At 46.2% G+C, this 21,641-nt stretch overlaps 1 protein-coding gene across 4 annotated transcripts in view; it reads right to left on the bottom strand.

The window, feature by feature from the left end:
* The window catches only part of LOC105560323 (insulin-like receptor), a 55,643-nt gene that overhangs the window by 25,916 nt on the left and 8,086 nt on the right, over positions 1-21,641 (bottom strand). For 3 of the 4 annotated variants that reach the window (XM_012009345.1, XM_012009343.1, XM_012009342.1), the window contains exon 2: positions 6,638-7,772. In XM_012009345.1, coding sequence (XP_011864735.1) covers positions 6,638-7,193 — 556 coding nt within the window. In that variant the 5' untranslated portion in view covers positions 7,194-7,772. Of the gene's footprint in view, positions 1-6,637; positions 7,773-19,978; positions 20,223-21,641 lie in introns of those variants that run through there. The other variant, XM_012009344.1, reaches the window with a different exon arrangement.

Genomic DNA, 21,641 nt, shown 5'->3' with positions numbered 1-21,641 from the left:
AAGACGCATCGTAAATTTATCGACGCACGGCGCGCGTCTTTACGGCGCAGACAAACACCTCGGACCCAAGTACACCGAGTACACGTAGCGCCAGGTGCAACGCGCGTCCGGAGGTCAACGGGACCCTCCCCTGTGTGCCTGTGGATACCGGAAGTCGCCGTCTAGACGGGCCGCACTCTCTTCTCTCATCCCAACCGGCGCGGCGGTGCACTCGCTCGCCTCGCGGGCATCTCTGCATCGCGATTGAAATTTCTGCAAGCTGCGGCACGGCGTCACCCCCCTCGTAACATCGAGGTAGGAGCAACGGCACCCTCACCACGCCTACGATAATTCGGCGGTCCCGCCATTCGGTCCCGTCCAATTCTCTAACTCCCCGTAACTTATCAACTGTGTCAATACGCCTGACGAGTTGACTTGGATTCAAAGATTAAATATCTATGCATCGGCTTTTGGCACGTGACGTAAACTCGATTAGTCCCAGTCTACAATAAGATGATTTAAGCTCTTTAGGCTTTAAGAAATTGACCAATCACGGTCAAGTACGAGTAGAATACGCGACTGTGATTAGTCAATTTCTTAAGGCTTAGGGTTTAAATCTCTATTGTAGACTGTGACTTGGTTGACGTGTTCTCGTTGTAGATAAATTCATCCCGTGTCGTATTTATATACGAATCGTCGTCGAGCCGTTAGTCTTTCGTACAAATAGATATCGTTATAAATAATGTCACCAAACGACTTCCGTCTCCGCTCACCGTAGAGGCACGCCACTTAATATTCGAGCTGACACGCCTTAATTACATCAACCTTTATCGTCCCTCCGTTTCTGGGCTTCCCCTAGACCATACCTCCCATTCCTTTGCTCTCTCCCTCTCTCTCTCTCTCTCGCGTGCGATCTCAATAGCTTCTTCTCCTCGCCATCGTCGGTAACGCACCACCTTCCGTCAGGTCGTCTACATGCGAGCGTAGGGAATGGTATTCATGGTCGTCCCTTAAGGAATAAAGATTGCTTATTTACACGCATGTATCTGCATGCATCCATGCATAAACAAGAAATTCTTATTCATCAAGAAACGGTTATGAATGTCGTCCCGCGAGCAATTTATCAAGAGTACACACGCGAAACTAATATAGTACCGACCAGTATATTCGAATAATTTTTAACTGCATAATCCACGCTGAATTTATATATTGTCGCGGCAATTGCGGACAAGAAACGGTTATGAATGTCACCCCGAGGCAAATTTATCAAAAGCACAGACGCGAATCTAATATAGTACGGCTCCAGCATATATTCAGGTAATTCTCAACTGCATCCTCGCTGAATTATATATCGTCGTACCAATTGTAAAGCTTGATTACTAACGTCGAAATCTAATTCAGTCCTGATACTCGATTCCGGAATAAAAATGGGCGGGTTAATACGATCCACCAGTTGCGCTTGGAATTTTCCGGACGTTCCTCCCGGTTGTACAAAATGTAAATCGAGCACAAAAAAAAATACGCCAACGGAAGCGAATTATCCCAGATATTTTTTATTATAGGTCGTATAACGAAGATTACAAGAAACGCGCCTGCGGAGAAACATGCTCGGCATCCGGTGTAACGGACCAAGCAGTGACATACATATATGTATAATTAATATAATTATGCAAGTTGCTTGTTCACTTTAATCTACGTTCGCGATCAATGTTCAATTACGCCATCACTGGCGCACGCTTCCCTTGTTTACCTTATTTCAGTAACGAAACTAGTATATGGAAGAGGTAAATATAACGGTAACTTGCCACTCGATTTGCCTTCCTTGCCGGCAACTCGATACATACGCGGGGCTAAAGACGGCCACCATACCGAGTAGACGGCGCGGAAAATGCACGAAAGTGTTTTCGACTCGATTCGACGGGGAAAGGGGGAGATGACTTGGTGCAAGCCGAGGAAGACCGAGGGCCGAGGGCATTTTGCGCATCGCACCGCATCGCAGGAATGCCACCAGCTCTGTTGTTCTCACGACGAAGGTGGCCCGCCTTTTTGTGGCGGGGTATGCAGCCCGCTCTTGTCCTCTCTTTATCTCTATCTATCTCTCTCTCTTCCATTTTCTCTCGGTTTTGTTTCGTTTTCTTTATTTTCTCCTTCTCTTTTTCTGTGCTCTTCTTTCCGCTCTTCTTTCTTTATTCAATAGCACCTACTACCTCGAGGGAGCATACCGTCGAATTAGATCGACTTTTGACCAGAAGGGACCTTTCCAAGGAAAGAAAAAACAGGTAGACAATGCTCTGTCTATATCTGGAGAAGAAACATATTTACGGGCACATCTATGAGAATTTTAAACTCTTTTCGACTGATTTATCGCCATTCTCAGCATAGCTTTGATTACAGTAAAAAAATAATTCAAATAGTATCAGCTTGTATCAGTGTGCACATAGCGGTAGCAGTGCTAAAATTCAATCTTCGAAAAGCGCAGCGAAAGAACATTCAGAGAGGGCTCTCATATGACTACGCCATATGAGAATTTCGGGACTGCAACGTAAAACGAGTTCATTGTCCTCGGAATGTGCATATTTTGGGAAAATGGATCCGCATTAAGGAAACTCTCTGCAATATTGGTGCGAGTTAGGAAATACACCTTACAAGCTTAATAAACGTGTATCATTTTTGCAATCAAAAGAGCATTTTATCGATATTTAACGTATTTAACGAAGGGTAAACCGCTGGCAAAAATCATATATGTACACCAATGCCTACATACAGAAAAATATTATTGTACAGTCAAGAAAAGTAATTACTCAGTTTATTTTATTCCGTTTAAGTAATAGTTTGCTTCAACAAAGAATATTTTCTTAATAATAGTTTTAAGATATACTAGTCTTAGAAAAGCTTGTCATCTTATACTCAAAGAGAGAATTTATTCTTCTTTGAAGAAAATTATAAAACTTATTGAAGAATTCCGTATGCTTCTTTTAATAAAATCAGAAGAAACAAAATTGTTTTGCTTCCAATAATTCTATGTATTCTTGTTTGAAGTACTAGACGTACTAAGAACCAGAATATGTTTTGAGTAAATCTAACACTTGCGACGACATTATGATAGATTTGCGGATATATAAACTTATCAAATACTTGGAACAAATAATATTTACTTGCAGGTAGTATATATTTTTCTGTGTGTACACGCACCGGCATAAATGCTGTCCCTATCCTTGTGAAGTGCACGCACACTACAGGGACTCTAGTTGTGTGCGTGCACCTCACAAGGATAGGGACAGCATTTATGCCGGTGCGTGTACTAATGCCCAGTGGCCATTACTTAATCTTATTCATTTTATTTAGCTTGTTTTACCTTATTTTATCTTTATAACGATCCAGCAAGGGAGCTGCCCAAATTAATACCCAAAAATGCCTAGTATTGTCCAGTAATGCGGCATATCCGTACACCACGCAATGCTCTCAGCGGTTTACCCCTCGGTATTTAAGAATATCTTCACGTCTATTATTAAATATACAAAATTATTGACCGTTCATTGTGCCATTCGCCACTGTGAATTATCGGTACCGTATTTTCAAAAATTTATGATCTTTATAATAAAATTTGGTCCCCCAGGACGGTCCGAACACGTAATATCCATTGGGCAAAGCCTAAGTGAACTGATCAGTCATCGTTATACAGTCAATTGTATTTGCTGGCGGCAGCCATTATCGTGTCGCAAAATTGTAAAAGCGTAGACTGAGAGCCCATTATGATTGACGTTTCGAGATTTCGAGCGACATTTCCGACGTCATACGTCGTTTACCCGCTTTCGGGACCCGCTGTGCCAGTTTCTACGGGCGGCTGAGTCTTAAATTGTGTAAGGAGACTCTCTCGATAAGCTTTGTAGCTCCGTCTCTTTAAACTCTTTAGCTCTTTCCTCTTTTCGCTCCTCGCTCCTTCTCCTGGCTCTACAGTGCTACGCAGCTTACAGAATACACCCCTTGGAGACTTTTTGCGTCGACTCGCAGAGATCGCAAGAACAGAATATAATAAATCGATACATCATCCCACAAAGGATAGTAATAAAAAAAATTTGACAATCTTTTCCGTCTCGCGGCAAATCGCGTGCCTACATGCTAATTTGCCATTACGACGACGTGCACCTTAGGCGCACTCGCGTCGAGACGCGTCGCCGCTTTATATATCAACACAGGCTTACGCGTAGGCGAACTCAGACTTCTAGGAATGAACGGTAGAGTCTGAGGAGAACGGAATATAAAACCAGTCGTGATAATCTCCTGGATACAACTTTAAAACATGCTCGTACGCGATTCATACCTTCTCCTCAATGCTCAACGCCTTCGGCATTATTCTCCTCTAACGAGCGCCAATCCCATACGAATGATCTCCGGCTAGCAATTAACGATCGAACCTAGCATTTATTATTTTTACACAAAACGCACGTACAAAATACTTTGTGAAACGTTATATCAATCACTGATCAATCGTCATTTAAACGACAGATTTTAATGACGGGAGAACCATTCTACGATCATGTTTCGCGTAACGTAATATTGGCGGTCAATGAATATATTGTTGAAAATTCTCGGATAAACGAACGAGCGCAGGGTGAAAATGGATTGAAACGTTGGTGATTTCGCGCGAGTTGCTAGCATGGCCTAAAGGACAGCTTGTGCGCGATAACGAACTTGTCAATCATTCCGGGGTACAGTCGTAAAATTTCGTTATATATACAAAACACACATCTCTGCTCTCCTCTCGGATTACTTTAGTTATCGCCCAAGAATTATTACTTCCCTCGAAAGGTCAGTTGTTCACATTTAAACACGATCGAAACAAATATAAAAATGCCCTCATAGACTTTTGTACTGATTAGTAACCAATTAGTGGCTCACAAGGCGATTGAGAAAGCGTTGCACCAGCGAATGTATAAATTTACACGTTATCCGCAAACGTAATAAAAAATACATATTTTCGATTATGTCCTCGCGAGTCTCGCGTTACTTACGCGCTACGTGCCTGCATCGTTAATTCGTTGCAAGTGCGACACGAAAAGTGTGCATTATCGTGTCGAAGCCGGCTTCTTTTTGTGTCGCAGATTGTTACAACATTGCCGACTTACATATCGGCGAACGTAAAATCTCTCCGTGTCTTTTCAGCGTCCACGTAATGTAAATTGCCGTTTAAAGCGAGTAAACTTGTAACTCGAATACAATCTTCTTTTCTCGTCGGTCTCTAACGAAATTTTACTCCAATCAGTCATCCGAAAAGTTACTACGAAATTCGCAACTTTTTAGAGTAAATATGCGCATCTCGTAATCGCCAAGTTTTAAGCGAACGAGTTTCCGTCTGACCTGATGCTTTGTGCTGCATTATACATGATCTAACAATACGGTTTACGCTTCGCGTTGCTTCACTCTTCCAAGATTTGTGAAGCTGTACGTAAAGATAATATGGAAGTTCGACCAATAGCAAGCTGTTGATTCACACTTTAAATGCACATTTCAGTCTCTTCTTTGCATCGATTTGATCGACGGGTAAATCGCTGATCAAAATCATGTACACTACCCGAGTAAAAAATTGTTAGGGCTGATTCAGGCAGTTGAAGGCCCCGGTAAGGATGATAACAGGATTCCTTAAAATGGGATACCCTACTATTGTCACGTCAGGACCTTATTAAATATTGTTAAAGATGCACTAGTTTTCACGAATTCAGGGATGCTCTATAGAGTAATAGTATACTATTACTACATCGGGGCCATATTGATATCATTAAGAATGCCCTAGTTTCACGAATTCCCTCATAATAGGGTTTGATAAACGTTAGCCTGAATAGTACTATTACCACTCGCTGCTGCGACGTGGCGACCGCGCGTTAGGTTTCCTCGCAAGTAAAAATCATCCCGCATTAGTATAAGAGGCGAGCCGATTGTGTTCCGGTAACGAGTTGTCTGAATCATGGATAAGCTCAATGACCTGAATATATTTTTTTATGACACCGTATGATTTAACACAATTAAAAAATTAGTTTAAAAAATTAAATTTTTTTAAATCTCTGCTCGGTAAGCCTGAATTAAGGATAAGGATTAATATTCTGAAAGGGCCAGCTTGTGTTTTCTTATGAGGTCCTGATAATATTTTCTTATAAGGTTCTTATAAACTATTTGTTACAAACTTTCTAGGGGTCTGATTACTCGCGGTACGCATTACCCCGAGTAAAACATTAATAAGGTTGTGAAAAGGTCCTGATCAATTTTCCCTAATATTAATCGGGTCCTAATACGTATAAATTATCAGGCCCCTGAAAAGCCTGAATTAGCCCTAACAATTTTTTACTCGGATAATGCCTACTAATACCTGGTGGGCATTACTTAATCTTATTATCTCACTATAATGCTCCTGCAAGACCTAATGCCCAAACTAGTGCCCAAAAAATGCCTAGTGACGCCCAGTAATGCCGCAAATCTGTACACCACAACGCCCTCGGCGGTTTACCCCTCGGATTTGATTTACACAGCGTACTTTACTGGCACAAAGCCTAATTCTCTGCCGCGCGTGGCGATTTAAACGATCGAGTAAGAAATGTGCATATTGACAGTGATATTTCTGAAAATATGGATCGACTTGGGCAAATAGAGAAAGGAGCGCACTTACCTCCGTCTCTGTTGCTAGGGCCGCTGTTGGCGGCGTCGTGCGCTGCCGCGAGGTCGGGTACCGCGAGTATCAGCAGAACGATCCAGAGGAGCTTCCGCCATTCGGTCAATTTGAAATCGCGGTGGAATCTGACCGCGAAAATCCACCGCACTACGCTCGACGCACATCTCGCGGACGATTCACGGAGCGGAGTTCTATCGCGCCTCAAAGTTCTGTCGCGTTTCCCAACGATCGCCCCCGAGTCGTTCGCCAACGAATCGTTTTTGTCGCGTTTTCGCCTCGATGATCGGTGAGCCACGTGGCTGTCCCCTGTCCATGTCGCGTCCACCGAATCGTAACATCCGCGAAGACGCTCGCAGAGATCGCACGCTGTCGCCGGCGCCGGTGACGGTAGGGATGATACGCCATCGTCTTTCTCGAACGCGCCACAACTCGACGATGGACAATGGCAGTGGCAGGTGGAGAAATTAGCCTCCGAAGAAGAGAGGGCCGCAACGGTGCTCGACTCGTCTACGCTGCCCAGTCTGCGTGCGTGGCACGCGCCCGAAAAGTTCATCTTCGCAGGAAGAACGAACCTTCTTCCCCGAAGGGAAAACGATCCTACGTTCTCTCCGCGAGTTCAGAGTAAAAGGGATAAAGCGTCGCGTCTCGCTCGCATCTCTGCGCCGTCGACGCGGCGATGTTTCGCGCCACAGCAGCGTTCTCCCTGGTTGATTTCTCGCGAATGTACGCGCGAACGGAGGGCTCGAGCGTCAATGGCCACAGCTTCGACGATGATCGCTCCACGACGTCGTAGACCTTTTCTCTCTCTCTCTCTTCCTCTGTCTCTCCCGACGTTGACCCTGACGCGCGTTTGTCGGCGTCGGCTTCGTTTGACCCCCGTTCGTAGCCGCGCGGCAGAGACCTCGTAGGCGTATCGCGAAACAGAGAGACCGCACACGCACGTAGGCGATATATCAATCAACCGTGCTGGAAGATCGGCAGGTCACCTCCAGCGGGTCGTTACACCAGACGACTTCATCAACTGTACCAAACGCCCGCCGATTCGAGATGAGCGAGTTGACGCCGATCAGCGCGCACTCCTCACCATACCGACGGTCCTGCTTCCTCGGCGATGTCTGGGCAGTCTGTCGTCCTGGAACGAAAAAGAATATCAAGTTACCCACCGTGCACCTTGTACACCTCGATATTAATTAAATGAGTCGCTTGGCTCTCAAGGAGAAATGTACGTTGGCACATACGCTCATAATATAGGCTCGTTTGGACGTAACCGTAGGAAATGAGACACTTGAAAACGTTAATTTTTATACTCATTAGAGGATAGGACGAGTGCGGCACCGCACGGCAAAGACTGCGTACGTTACACCTTGAGAAGGGAAGCTATAATGACGAGTCTCCCAAGCAACATTTATGCAGTCGTCAATAAACGGTAATTACGATCGTTATCTGCAGCGTGTGGCGATCACCGGCGCCAAGCGTGTGTCACATTCATTGTGGTCATTATGTGGAAAAGAATGCCTCGCGAAGATAAATTATATCGTAACAAATGAATATTGCGCGCGTCCATTCAACTAACAGTCCGTGCGCGTAATGACGTGATATAAAAAAATGCATCCCGTTACGAGGGTTGCCGCTAATTATCGTACGACGGCGGGTCGCGGGTTGGGGACGTACTGGAAAATAACATAATTGTCAGTTTTGAGGATATGTTCGGCGTGGCCCGATCTTATCGACGTGAAATTCATTAACTCGCGCGAATGTACACGACAACATTTCTGCACGATAACATTTTAACTCAAGCAAATAGTTAAGCGAGGGAACGCCGTTTTTTCAGTCCAGTGCAGATATTACGAATTATACGGGCCGCATCGCGAAAGAGATGCTCTCTTTCTCTCTCTTTTCCTTTGTCCCGAGAATGATAAAAATGGAGTGTCTGTTTTGAAATTTAAACAAGAGCGCGATGCCATTTAAAATTACATTACTCCGTTCGTTTTGCACAAGATCGCGGTGACGATAAACGCGAGGAAAAACAAGCGGATGATATCTTGGATAAAAATTGAATTTACCTGGCGACCGAATAAATACGTTCGATAAACTGCGCCGCAGTTTCGATCGTCGGGTTCGCCGACGATAATATTTCGCGAAGGAGGTGCTCGTCGAACGTTCAGCCCGAGGGTGTTGCGGGATTTAATCAAGCCTGTTTACACGGAACCGGATTCATCCCTCTCCACGGATATTCCCCTCGGCATGTTTTGCCACAATTTTTCACGATAAATTACACACAATAGAGAGATTGATGTCGCGCCAAAATCAATTGCGCCCAAAGTGGTTTATATATGCTAATTTCGGATGACTGTCCCCGAGTATCACGCACTCATTTTCATGCGCATTTTTTACGCGAACCGCAGCGCTCTATACATTTTTATAACTCTTATCCATCGTACACCGCGGGGTCACGACGCTCCGTTACAATATCTAGAAGCAATTATAGCGCGGTGGTGTAACGCACGCGATAACGTGCGTGCGATTTACAAATTATCGAGTAAGATGCTCGAATCGACGATGCAACCCGCTCGCCATAGCAACACTGCGTATCGTCAGCGTACACGCGTATAAAACTGTGGGCCGCAAAGTAGATTCGAGCAGATGCCCCGGATCTTGCCTTGTATAACCCTTGCCTCCGCGGCGCTCTAGACATTTTTATAACTTTTATCCATCGTACACCGAGGTCACGACGCTCCGTGACAATATCTTCAGGCAATATTTATAGCGCGGTGATGTTAGCGCGCGCAATAACGTGCGTGCGATTGACAAATTATCGAATAAGCTGGGCTGCACGAATCGACGATGCAACACGTTCGCCATAGCAACACCGCGTGTCGTCGGCGTACACACGTATAAAACTGCCGGGCGCAAAGTAGATTCGAGCAGATGCCCCGGACCTCGTATACCTCGGCCCGCGGCAAGGTATACCGCAAGGTATACGGCAAGATTACTAAACTCTTCACAGAAAGGTAAACCCTAAGCTCCAAGAGCCGCATGACCAACCAGTTGTGTGTCTAGATGCAATATTCGCCTTGTTTACGATGCCGGCATCCGATGTGCCAAACGCTGCTTTTCATTATGCGGAAAGCTGGTCGTACACGCAGCCAGGAGATACTGCTAGACACGAGATAGAGAAAGAGCGAGAGAGAAAAGGCAGGAAACGCGCTATACCGCCTGAATAACGATGCCGCTTCTTGAAAATAAATTGCAGCTTTTCAACTGAATTATTTCAAAAAGTGTATGAAGGTAAATGTATTAAAAAGAATTCACTTCCGTTCGCGGAATCTCGTTTTAATCCAAGCTACCACTTATCTGCTACACGCATCTGACTGACGTGGTAATTGTTTAATTACAATACCCTCGCGTCATAATCGTACGACGCGTAAATAACTGATTCGTCGGTCTGAAACGTGATGTTGGAAGTGCGCCGAGAGGGCCGCGATTCGCTGCACCGTGGCGACGGGAGTGAGAATGGCCGCGCGCGCGATCCCACGGGCAGCTAAGTGGTTGCAAAATAAAAAATTTGGAGCGTCTGATCGCACCAACATCGTCTTGCTCGCCCGTGACTCTCGGGTTAAGTAACGTGATTCGATTAAGCGTAGATTTCTCTTAATAATAAACGGTAATTCATTTATCACGTATGAAGAGGGTCACGCTGTCACCCGTAACAAGATGTGCACGCTGTGGCACGCGGGACCGAGAGATTCGATTGTACCTCCACGATCGTGACCTGACGCGAACGACACTCGCAAACGTTTCTCGATTCGCGCTTCGCTGAATTCCTCTGCGATCTGTCCCAAGGGGGTAACCACTTGATGTAATCGTGGGACAGTGTCTCCGAAATCACAATGAAATCCTCACGAAATCCCCGTGTAATCGTTTTGTCGTCATTGTCAACTGTCTTCACTCGTTGGACAATAAACATTAAATTTCAACATTTTCTCAGCCTGTTTTTATTGTCCAAAAAGAATTTACTTCTTTTAGTGAATATCCAAATAAATAAATTAGTATGGCTCGTATGTGTTAAACACAAATTTCAAAGAATTTAAAGGACTCGGAGCCGTGACAGGGTGGCAGTGTCTAAATATTCTATTCTAAGTTTATCGCGAAAAAATATTACCTCGGCCAGGGTTTGAACCTGGACCTCCCTCTCGCTAGGCGGGCGTCTCACCCAATTCGACCACCGAGGCACATGGCAATACTCATCGCAATAAACAGTCTAATGTTGATTCCCGAGTGCCACCTATCGTGACAGTACTCGAGATCGAGAACTGCGCGCCGACTTGATTTGTCAGTCTTAAAACACAGTATCATCTCCACAATGTATCCCCATTATTACGTTCCCATCCGACTAAATAATTAAATGAAAGTAAGTAACCAAATATATATCATAGTTGACACCTATAAGCGCGTATTGTCTTCATAATAAGACTGAAGTAGTCGCTGTTGGAACAACGGCGAGTTGAAACGTTGATGCACCTTTGCGCGCAAATTTGCAACAATAAACAGTAAATACAAAATTACTTTTTGTCAAGACCACGGTTATAGCGAATTCGGTTGCTTGCACTAGTGCGCACTGAGTGCACACTAAGGCCTGTTTATAGCCTGTTCTTATATTTAACTTTGTCTTCAATACACGTTCAAAGAGTATTTAGTCAAAAAGTGATCCGTGTAAACGTTGTACAGACCATTTGTCTGGGTAAGAAATATTGCAAGAGGTATTTAAGATGATCTTTAAATATAACAATTGACTGGAAACAAGGCCTAGTGCACACTTAGTGCGCACTAGTGCAACCAACCGAATTCGCTATTAGACTAGTGAGAAAAGTGGAAAGCGAAGGGAAACACATGAACAAATACTAAAATCTTAACTGAAATTACCTACTACAAGCAAATACTTGTTAGTAAAACAAGAGAAAGATATTGCGAGTTGAAACGTGCATATAAAAAAATGATTTGCAATTAGATGAGATTATTTGTAATCGGATGAAATCGGTGGAACAATATTTTAGCTAGCGGTTACCCCCTTGATCTGCCCTCTCCGAGTTTCTACGTATCCGCGCCTCGTACTTTGCGCGCGAAAATAAATTAGCATCCGCATCTGTGCAGACGCGCGTCTGCACTCCCTACGGCTACGGCATGGAAAAGTTACGGGAACGTTGCGGGAATGTTGTCCTGTGTAAATCGGACCACGCTTAAATCACACGTTCGACCACTCGGTCACTTCTGTCGCGTCAACGGTCAGCTTGATATGCGCTAACGGATCTTTTATTTACGAGAGTTTTAATCATCTGTATAATCGTCTGATGAACAATTCAAAGTTTCCTCGTAGAATCTTTTAGTAAGATTACAACGTCGCGGCAACGTTGCAGAGAAAATTGTAGAGATATGGAATTGTCCAGTTCCAATGAGATTGCGGCACCGACGACTGAAAAACGTCGCGTTACGATATGCAAAATTTCGCTGCAATGTGCCGCCGGAATACAGCACCGTGTGCCGTATTCCGTATGTATGAATACAGCCATGTGTAAATTAGTCAGTCACGCAACGCGTGTAGGTCCGCCACCTACGTCGTCTTATTCATAGTTTTATTTGTAGTAAGCGAATGCGAAACACGACTCGAGAATGCGTTACACACGAGCGCGACGCATTCGTCATCGGTACCAATAACACAGGTCTACAAGGTTTTGTTGTTGGGCAGCTGGGGGTCGTTTCCCAAGTAATTTTCTGCGTAGAATTCGAATCCGAGGTCAGAATTGGCCCATCACGTCAGGATTTTGAGATATTTGAAGTTACATACTCGAAAAATGGCTTTTTGGGCTACTTTTGAGGTTATGTACAGGACGCACAAAATTTTTTAGCTCTTTTCTTTTAATTGCATCATTTAGTACTACTCTTTCCTTTCAAAATGAGCTGTCGAATGGTCATCTACGATTTTTCCTTGCAAAGTTACGGCCATTTTAAGATAACATGATGAATTCCAAACCCTGCGCCGGTATAGCCCAACAACCTCATGAGCATTCACATTAAACCTGTAAACTTTGAACTATAAACCCGAAAACCTGGACTGCAAACTGTATATATGGGTTTTTGGAGTCGCTGATTACGAATCTGATCTCAGATCGACCCCAAACCTATTATGCCCAACAACAATCATGATCCCATTTTTTGTAGACCTGTGTAATTTCGCGTTCGATCGCGCGAGCTCGAAAATGTCAAGTTATAATTTCAATTGGCATTTTTAACAATAGAGAAAATTTCTTGCGAAAAATATTACCTCAGCCCAGGGTTTGAACCCTGGACCTCCCTACACTCTAGGCGGGCGCGTCTCACCGATTCGACCAACGAGCCAGATATGGCCATAGATAGGCTTCGTATCGAGTCTCGTATCCTCGGAACGTATCCCTCTTTTGACAACACGCGACGAGCGTCTGTGAAATATTTATCAACGCGAAGGCGCAAATTGTTTTCATTCGTGTCGCGGATCGATATCAAATCGGACGATAACTATTACCGGAGGAATGGCTTGCTAAATTGCGGGACGGTAAGCAGGATAATCCGGTCGGAATCGAGCTGATGGGACGCTCGGAATAATCGAGTTCCGTACGGCGCGAAATCCTTTTGCACGGTGATCGGCCACCGCGTCAAAACACGGGGCGTCGCTCGCCCACAACTGCATCTCGTAGGTATACGCGCCGGGCACGCATCGCCGGCGCGGCGTCGGCACGCGAGTGTATAACGCGTGCGTAATGCGTGCGAGCGCGGCGGACCGGCTCGCGCGCGGCCGAGGAACAAGGAGGAGCGGGAGAGCGACGTGGTGGGGCGGCAGCCGAGGGCGACGCGAAACTCCAAGAGGGGCACACCGTCCCCAAGATGAGGGCGAGGGAGAGGAAGCGGGCTTCATTCACTCGCTACTCGCCACGCCGGCGGTTGTCCGAGTCGCCGCGCCGCGCCGTCCGCCTTCTCCACCACGAGGTATTTGTGCTGTCGCATTTGCAGCTTCGCAGTCGACACCCACCCGCCGCCGATGCCAATCGACCGCTCGAGTCCGTTCTTTGCCAAACGTCGCACCGTAATCCGTTTAGTTGTCGATTGAGGCGAGGTGGTACAATTCGCAAATTACTCTATCCAATTGCCAGCGAGCGATTTGTCGCCATCTCGGCGGTTTCGCGGATTCTTCGCCGTTACGTAACGCCGTGCGCCCCGAGGAGCGTTTGTAAAACGCACGATGCGCCCGTCCATTATTTCTTTTCCGCACGTAATTGCAACGATAGTCGCGCACGATCGATCGGATGCGCCGCGGAAAAATGTACGCGGTTAATTGGATGTATAGCTGTAATCAGGTATCGCACGTTCGCAATCGCGCATTTACGGCAGATACGGTGCGAACGCGGAGATACCATCTAAAGCACGCTGATACGATAAAGCGATAGCGTATCTAAACGTTGCTCCATCCGGGAAATTGAATTAAACTCCCGTCTTCCCGCCAAGTAATAAGGGGACAAAAACTACGCAGTCAAGGGCAGTGTGGGCGACTCGTCGCCTTCTTTTAAAGGCGCGTTTCGTAACGCCGCGCCAAGTCGCTTATCTTTCTTTCTCGTTAAGCGGTGCTTTCGTTCTCGTCACGCCGCGCTGACGTTTTTGTCTCCTCGCCGGCCCCTCTCCACGTCCCTTCCACGAGGACAAGCTGAATGGAAGGAGATGGTCGATCGACACCGTTCGCAGACGTGTTCGCGTCCGTCGCGCGCTATCTCCGACCAATCCGAGAAGGAGAACGGCGTGCGCTCGGAGCGACTTACACTCTCCGGTATGGCCGCAAACACTCGCGCTCGCGGTCCTCGCTGTTTATTCGCAACATTCCTGCCCGATGTCGCCCTCCCACAGTTCCAGCCCACAATTACCGCTCAAGTCATCGCGTGCTCCAGATATCGCAGCCAAAGATCCCGCCGATGTTAAATCGTTGCGTTTCCGCTGATCTAAGGCTCGCCGATAAGGAGATCGCGGCTCGCTTGCCATGTTTTCGCGTCCACCTTCCTCCAGCTGATTCTTTTATCGCCTTCTTTTTCATTACGGGAGACACCGTCGTCTAATGTGAGCGAAGAATGTGTACCCTGCTGACTCGTCGCGTCACGACGCTGTGTCATCAAGTGGCACGGCGATCGAGCATAGCTTTCTCAACGATGAATCAAGCGCGTCGAGATACGGAGTTGGTCGATATTATATCATACTCACTTATTTCCGTTATTCTCAGCAGTTTTCTAAAAGCAACAAACGGCCTTATCAGTGTCAATTAGTCGTGACACATTGGCTCCCGAGGAAACTCATTTCCTCCCCGTTTCTCTCAGCGACGTACGGATTGTACGGAGGAGGTGGGCGACGATCACACGAATAACCGTATACAAAATATATCTCGGTACAACGAACGTCATTATCGTGCGATATTCGAAACGTGACGCTTCCCTCGCGATCCGAAGGTCGCGACGCCACCGCTGCCCGCCGTCGTGCTATCAATGCGCCATCGGAGATATTTTTCTCAGGATTGATTATGTTTGCACGCGCCGCGATGTTTCTGAAAGCAGCGTTCTAAAATAAAAGAGTATGTTTTGGCAAACATCGGAGGCAGCGGGGAATCCTAATCTGTCGTGCCGCGGCCGATAAAGCCGGCGGAATGAGATACAGCGTCACACTCGAGAAGCGACAAACACAGCTACCTTTATCGCTGTCCAAACAAAATTACGCGCCTCGCGTCAAGAGAGAGGGAGAGAGAGCGTGGCGATTTTCTCCTCAGTTTGCACCATTTTCGCGCACTTCCGACACGATCGTTTCGCCGATTTCTCACGACTCCAACGGCCATCGGAGCCTCCCGTTACGCACGGTTGATATCTCCGGGAGAAATTGGCATCAATTTATTCAGTAGCATTCATAAGTATTCATAACGACAATTATGAAACCGGCATGTATGTATAATTATTAGATTACGATGCGATAAACGTGACACGCGATCAGCATAACGGCTACTTTTTTTCTTTCGGTATCCGCAGCGCTACAAATTAGATTTAAATGTGATAATTAGCGTAATAATGTAACGCATATTTTCCGCATTTGCAGGATCGACAATTGACTCGCCGATAATTATCACCGTAACCAATCCGTGAATTTTACAAGCAATTTCCTCGCAATTTTCCGCGAAATTACTCGCTCGCCGACATATCAAGATATAACAAATTATCCAAATTCCCTTCATACCGCGCTGTATCGTAATTAAACGTTTTAATGCATTTATTTGTTATTTATATGTACGCCGTGAAGCAGCGGGCTTCTCCATGTAGCTCTTCAAACGCGCGTACCACTGGCAACGCCATGAAAATAATACGTTCCAGAGTCCGCCGGAGAACGACAGCGTCAGCGGCTAATTCTGACTCGTTCCCGTCTCGTAATGGCGACACGATTGCGGTAAAATCGACAGACTTACGTCAGTCACGTCAAGCATCGAGCATCGTCCAGAAACGCGATAAGAAACTCGAGCGACTCGCGCACACCTGACTATTTGAGAATCGCTGCGTGCCAGCCGAGGGTAGTTGACTGAACCAGGGCGTGGGTGGATCGGCGAGGGAGGTAGGCAAGGAGGCGATACTACGCCGCAGTATAAGGGGCGGGCGATCGATGCGAGCCAAAACATTGCCACATGCCTAGCCGCGCGCGCGAGAACTCGAGCTGTGGAAAAACTCGCGCGCGTGGTCCAATAAAGCTAGCGCCACACTATACGCAATTCGTAATGCACGATTCGCAGTTTATCATTTTTGTCCTTTCGTCCGTGTTAACTTGGACAACTTTTAACCTTTAGCTGTTATTACATTTTCTTATTTTTTACTTGCATTTTTATTTGCACGATTACTTGCATCGTAAGTCTACGAAATTATGATAAGTATTTTTCAAAAAACGACCTACACTGGCCAATGCCTTTATTCAACACAAAAACGACGTTTCGGTCCTAGATTTCGATCCTTTTTAAGTAATCTGTAATCGTATATAACTCGTCACTAAACTTATATATAAAATAAATACAGTATAGATACAATGTAAACCAAGGGAGATTATAACAAGAGTAAATCGTGAATCTATACCTGTGTTTCGTAATTGTCATATGATTTCTGATTTCATATCGTTCGTTTGGCCAATATCGCTATGTTAGTAGACTGTGTACAAGCAAGAGAGTCAATAAATATCAAGACAGAATATAGATAGATCAGAATAAATAAGGATAAATAAGAATAAATATAAGATAAATAAATTAATTAATTTAACATATTAGTCAAAGGAATAAAAAATAAAAAATAAGAATAAATATGAACTAAATAAATAAATTAACTTACATATTAGTCAAAAGAATAAGAAGGAAAAAATTTTTTTGATTGCACGATCTACGAAATCAGTCAAGTTTCAATATTACTCGACAAAACCACTGTTTTCGTGGGGGGAAAAAAACCGCTCGGCCAGCGAATCACTGCGAATGGCGAGTCGACCAAGTTTTCCTCCACCACTGCTCACGAATATGCGAATCACGAATCGCGCCTTGTGCAATGTATTATAGCACTTGCTTAACGCTGCGATTTCGCGCGTGTTCCACGGTAAGGTCATAGGCGAACCATGCAGCTACGTCGACGCGCGATTCATCGATCCTTGATCTTCCGCGTTTTACACATTGGCCTTCGGCCACGCGGTGACTATAAACTCAATTCAATCGAGGGAACCAAGAGCGAGATAATGCCGAAATTCGCACGAGTTCGAAGCCCGTCTGTGCCCGAGAATCACGACGAGTCATCTTATGTCAAGCCAAGTAACTTTCTGGTTGCTGGATTCCATCGCATTCATATTTATGAATTTGATAATAGCGAGTGGGTAGAAAAGATAAAGGCGAGAGGTAAATTGACCAAAATCATGTATGTACTGTCTAAAATTTGTGGAGTGAATTTAAAATACTGCCATGGAGTGAAATGTTCACCCTATTGGCGTGAATATTTCCTCCAACAGAGTGAATATTAACTCCAGTGGAGTAAACATTTCACTCCATGGCAGTATTTTCACTCCACAAATTTTAGAGAGTACAATGCCTACTAATGTCGAGTGGGCATTACTTTATCTTATTTTATCTTTATGATGCCCCAGCAAGCCTGGAAGCCCGAACAATGCCTAGTAATGCCCAGTAACGCCCCGGGCGGTTTACCCATCGGTTTATCGATGTCTGGCTAAATGTTACTCCAGAAAATGGAAAACCGGGCCTAATAGAAGAGACCTCTTCTCTGAAAGCTTTCAAGACGTGGGCCCGAGTGATTACACGCTGTCCGTAGCTTAGTCTATCGGTGAAAAAAGACGCGAGACGAATCGGAACGTTGCCGCGACAATTTGGACGCCGACCCGTCGTGACGGAACAACGGAGGATACAGTCGCATAATATTCCGCGTAACAGCGCGATATTGCGTCGCGAGATTGACTCGCCGGCTCGCGGAAAACCGTTAGAAAGCGGATCTAACGTGGATCGGAATGCGCGAGGTAATGCTTAACGAGCACCGGCCGACGACTAGCCGAGGCTACTATCGGTCACACCGCGTGCGCGCGCGTAAAAGCGGTAAGTCATTCTTGGACGAAATCATATAAGCGATAAGTATCGGCGTGCGAAATTGAGATAAGCAAGCGAGGGCATTTTCGCGGCTCGCGTCAGGGCAGCGCGCGGGTCTCAACGACATGGAAACCACGAGAGACCAGGATATCGGGCTAGGCGCCTATCCATCCTTGAGGTAAAATTTATCGCCGGGAACCTCGGACGATGCAATGGATTTCCGAGTTTCCGCCACAATACGCGCGCGTCTATTCTCACCGTGGTTATTCAAGGTTCCGATCATCTGTTCCGACGAGACGCGATTCCAGGGAAGTCTTATGCTCGATTGTCTGGATGTAACGTTTCAATATCAAATATAATTATCTAGTTTGTAGAAATATCCATTTTAGTTGGCGCAATTTCACGGTATTGCTTTTGTAGAGAAGATAAAAATAGTAATCAAGAAATATAAACGACCTAGCGTGGCAAATCTCTTTATTTAATAAATTACGACGTTTCGGTAATACTAGCCCTTTTTCAAATATAACTTACGCTAACCCTATCGATTGTTGCAGCAAAAGATAGGAAACAAGTCGTAGTACATATAAATTCAATATAAATCCATCAGAATAATAAAAAGATCCATTATAACACTCTGTGCACCAACACATAAATGTTTAGTCAAATATAAAGCCAAAGGGAAACAGTTTCCCCGACTTGTTTCCTATCTTTTGCTGCAACAATCGATAGGGTTAGCGAAAGTCATATTTGAAAAAGGGCTAGTATTACTGGCCGAAACGTCGTAATTTATTAAATAAAGAGATTTGCCAGCCTAGGTCGTTTATATTTTTTGATTATTGTTTTTTATCACTGGCGACTTACCATTTCCAATAAGATAAAAATAGTTCTTTTTAACAAAATATATGCAAATAATTAAATTGTCAAATTAATAAAATTCGTATGGCTCAAATGTGATAGACACAAATTTGAAGGAATAAAGGACTAAGAGCCGTGACAGGGTGTTAGTGTCTAAATATTTTATTCTACATTTGTTGCGAAAAAATACCTCAGCCAGGGCTTTTTACCCCCCTTTTTTTAGTCTATTCCGACTTGATCCCAGGGAAACCTATCGCGACCGGACGATATACGCGTGCCGCGTGTGGGACGCCCGTGCCACGATAGACTGGAATCTCCGGTCGACGAAGCCGCCGCGGAAGCGTTTCGTTGCTCGCGAGAAACACGAGTCGAGCCACAACAACGCCGAGCGACGCGCAGCGACGCGGCGTCCCGATGTATCGGTACAAACAATATTTTTCGCGAGATGTCCGGCATCAATCGCAAACTTTACGATTTGATAACTCGGCGTCACGCGCCAACGAGCACGATATCGTTATATTGACGTCACTATAAAGCCGTTTTAATTATTGCTAATTCGATATCAAGGTGCACGATCGTCGGTCCGTCCGTTTGTCCGATACGCTCCATTTCGGTTGAAATCTCGCGCGAGTCAACGTCCAGATACAATATCGAGAAGGCTCGGATGCGAGGCGCGGCGAAGCGGCTCCGGCCGGGCGTTATCCGCGTTATCGCGACGAGAGAGAGAGAGAGAGAGAGCGCCTTGTCGGTTGCCGCGCTCGCGGTCGCGGCCGCATACTGCGAAGCGTAGCCGTCAACGACTCGTCATCTTATCTAATACCTACATCGAGCTATCGGATGTCGCGCTCGAGGTACGGCGGCGGCGAAGGGTCGCTGTCCCCGTCGTCGCTGTCCAAGTGGCCGCGGGCACGGCAGCCCCGTGTCGACTGAACGTTAACCGTGCGTCGATGCGACGCGTGGTACATTATGTACGCCGGTGCGTGGTACGTCGTCCACGCGCGTCTTGCCTCGTGCACGTACGCGCGCGCACACATAGGCGGATGCTGCCGCTAATAGGGCGCCTAATCGAGCGGACGCGAGGTGGTCGCGTACAGCAAGGATAGCATGCGCCGTCGCCTTTTTCGCGATGCGAACTAACCCAGCGCCGCGCCGCGCCGCGCCGCCGTCGTCGTCGTCGTCGTCGTCGGGGGTGGAGGAATCGAGCGCGGAGGGGTAAGAAAGTGCGCAGTAAGGAAAGGACGGACCCCGCCCGCCACTCGTCGTCGCTTCTAGACTACCCTGTGTCACCAAAGCCGGTCGAATCTCTCCGCGAAATCAATTCGCCTGCCGTTCCCTTCGCCGGGAGTCAGGAGAAAGTAATAAAAGGCGAGAGACTATATCTCGCTCGTATCTCGTATTTCTTTTCTGAAGAGCCCGAAATTTATGGCAATGAATGCACGCACGTGAGAGCGGAGGTTCCGGAGCATCGACGGTTCCTTGAAGGAAAGTGATATCGACCGTAAAGTAAAGAAAGGAGTTCGCGTTCGCTGACAAATTTTAGCAACGGTCCTCGGGGAAGGGACGCGATCTCGAGAAGGAGAGCAGCGGCGTAGGGATCGCGCGCGGAGCCGCCATCCAACGGTGAGGCCGGAAACCGATCGAGCCCTCTCCATTGTGCGCGATCATCAACGGAAGAATTTCGTAGCTAACGTCCCCTCGCTCATTAACATCACTATACGCCGTGTAAAGCTGCATTTCGTGTTTACGCTCATTTCGTACACGTATATGCGCCGCACGCCCGTGCCAAGTGCGTATTTAATCCATAACGCACCTCCGACCGAGATATACAACAATTTCGACGATATCTCGTTCGCCCAGGCCAACGGTTGGCCGGGACTCGGACGCGCGGGGGGCGACGCCGAGAATGAAAAGGGAGAAAAACCGCGAGAAATGGATGGCACGCTCAAGAGGCGGTAATGTGATACTTTATTAACGAGCGAGATACAGGCACTTACGGTGTACCTGTCTTTAGGTATCTGCGTCCGAAGGATATTGAAAGATAGCCTCATTTAGAGGCGGGAGCGACGAAAAACGAGGCAGACGACACACGGAAAAAACAATGTAGCTGCTGTAGCTAAAACTTAGCAAAATAGGGACAGCTAATATTTTAGTTGTGATAGCTCAATATTTTGCTACTGTGCCTATTGTATTAGGTGCGACAGCAAACGGTTTGCTGTCGTAGCAAAATATTGAGCTATCACAACTAAAAATATTAGCTGTCCCTATTTTGCTAAGTTTTAGCTACAGCAGCTACATTGTTCTTTCCGTGCAGCAGAGAGAGAAAAGAGGGCGACTGGAAACACAATCGTTCTAAAGCGGAAAGATGGAAATGAGAGACAGAGAGACAGAGAGACGAAGACGGAGACGGAGACAGACGGAGACGGAGACAGACGGAGACGGAGACAGACAGAGAGAGAAGAGAGAGAGAGAGAGAGAGAGAGAGAGAGA

Source organism: Vollenhovia emeryi, unplaced genomic scaffold (genome assembly GCF_000949405.1).
Source record: "Vollenhovia emeryi isolate VEMERY1.0 unplaced genomic scaffold, V.emery_V1.0 DF939233.1, whole genome shotgun sequence".
NCBI classification, from domain to species: Eukaryota; Metazoa; Arthropoda; class Insecta; order Hymenoptera; family Formicidae; genus Vollenhovia; species Vollenhovia emeryi.
Note: the sequence above shows the minus strand (reverse complement) of the source record. Positions and strands in the feature narration are given on the sequence as shown.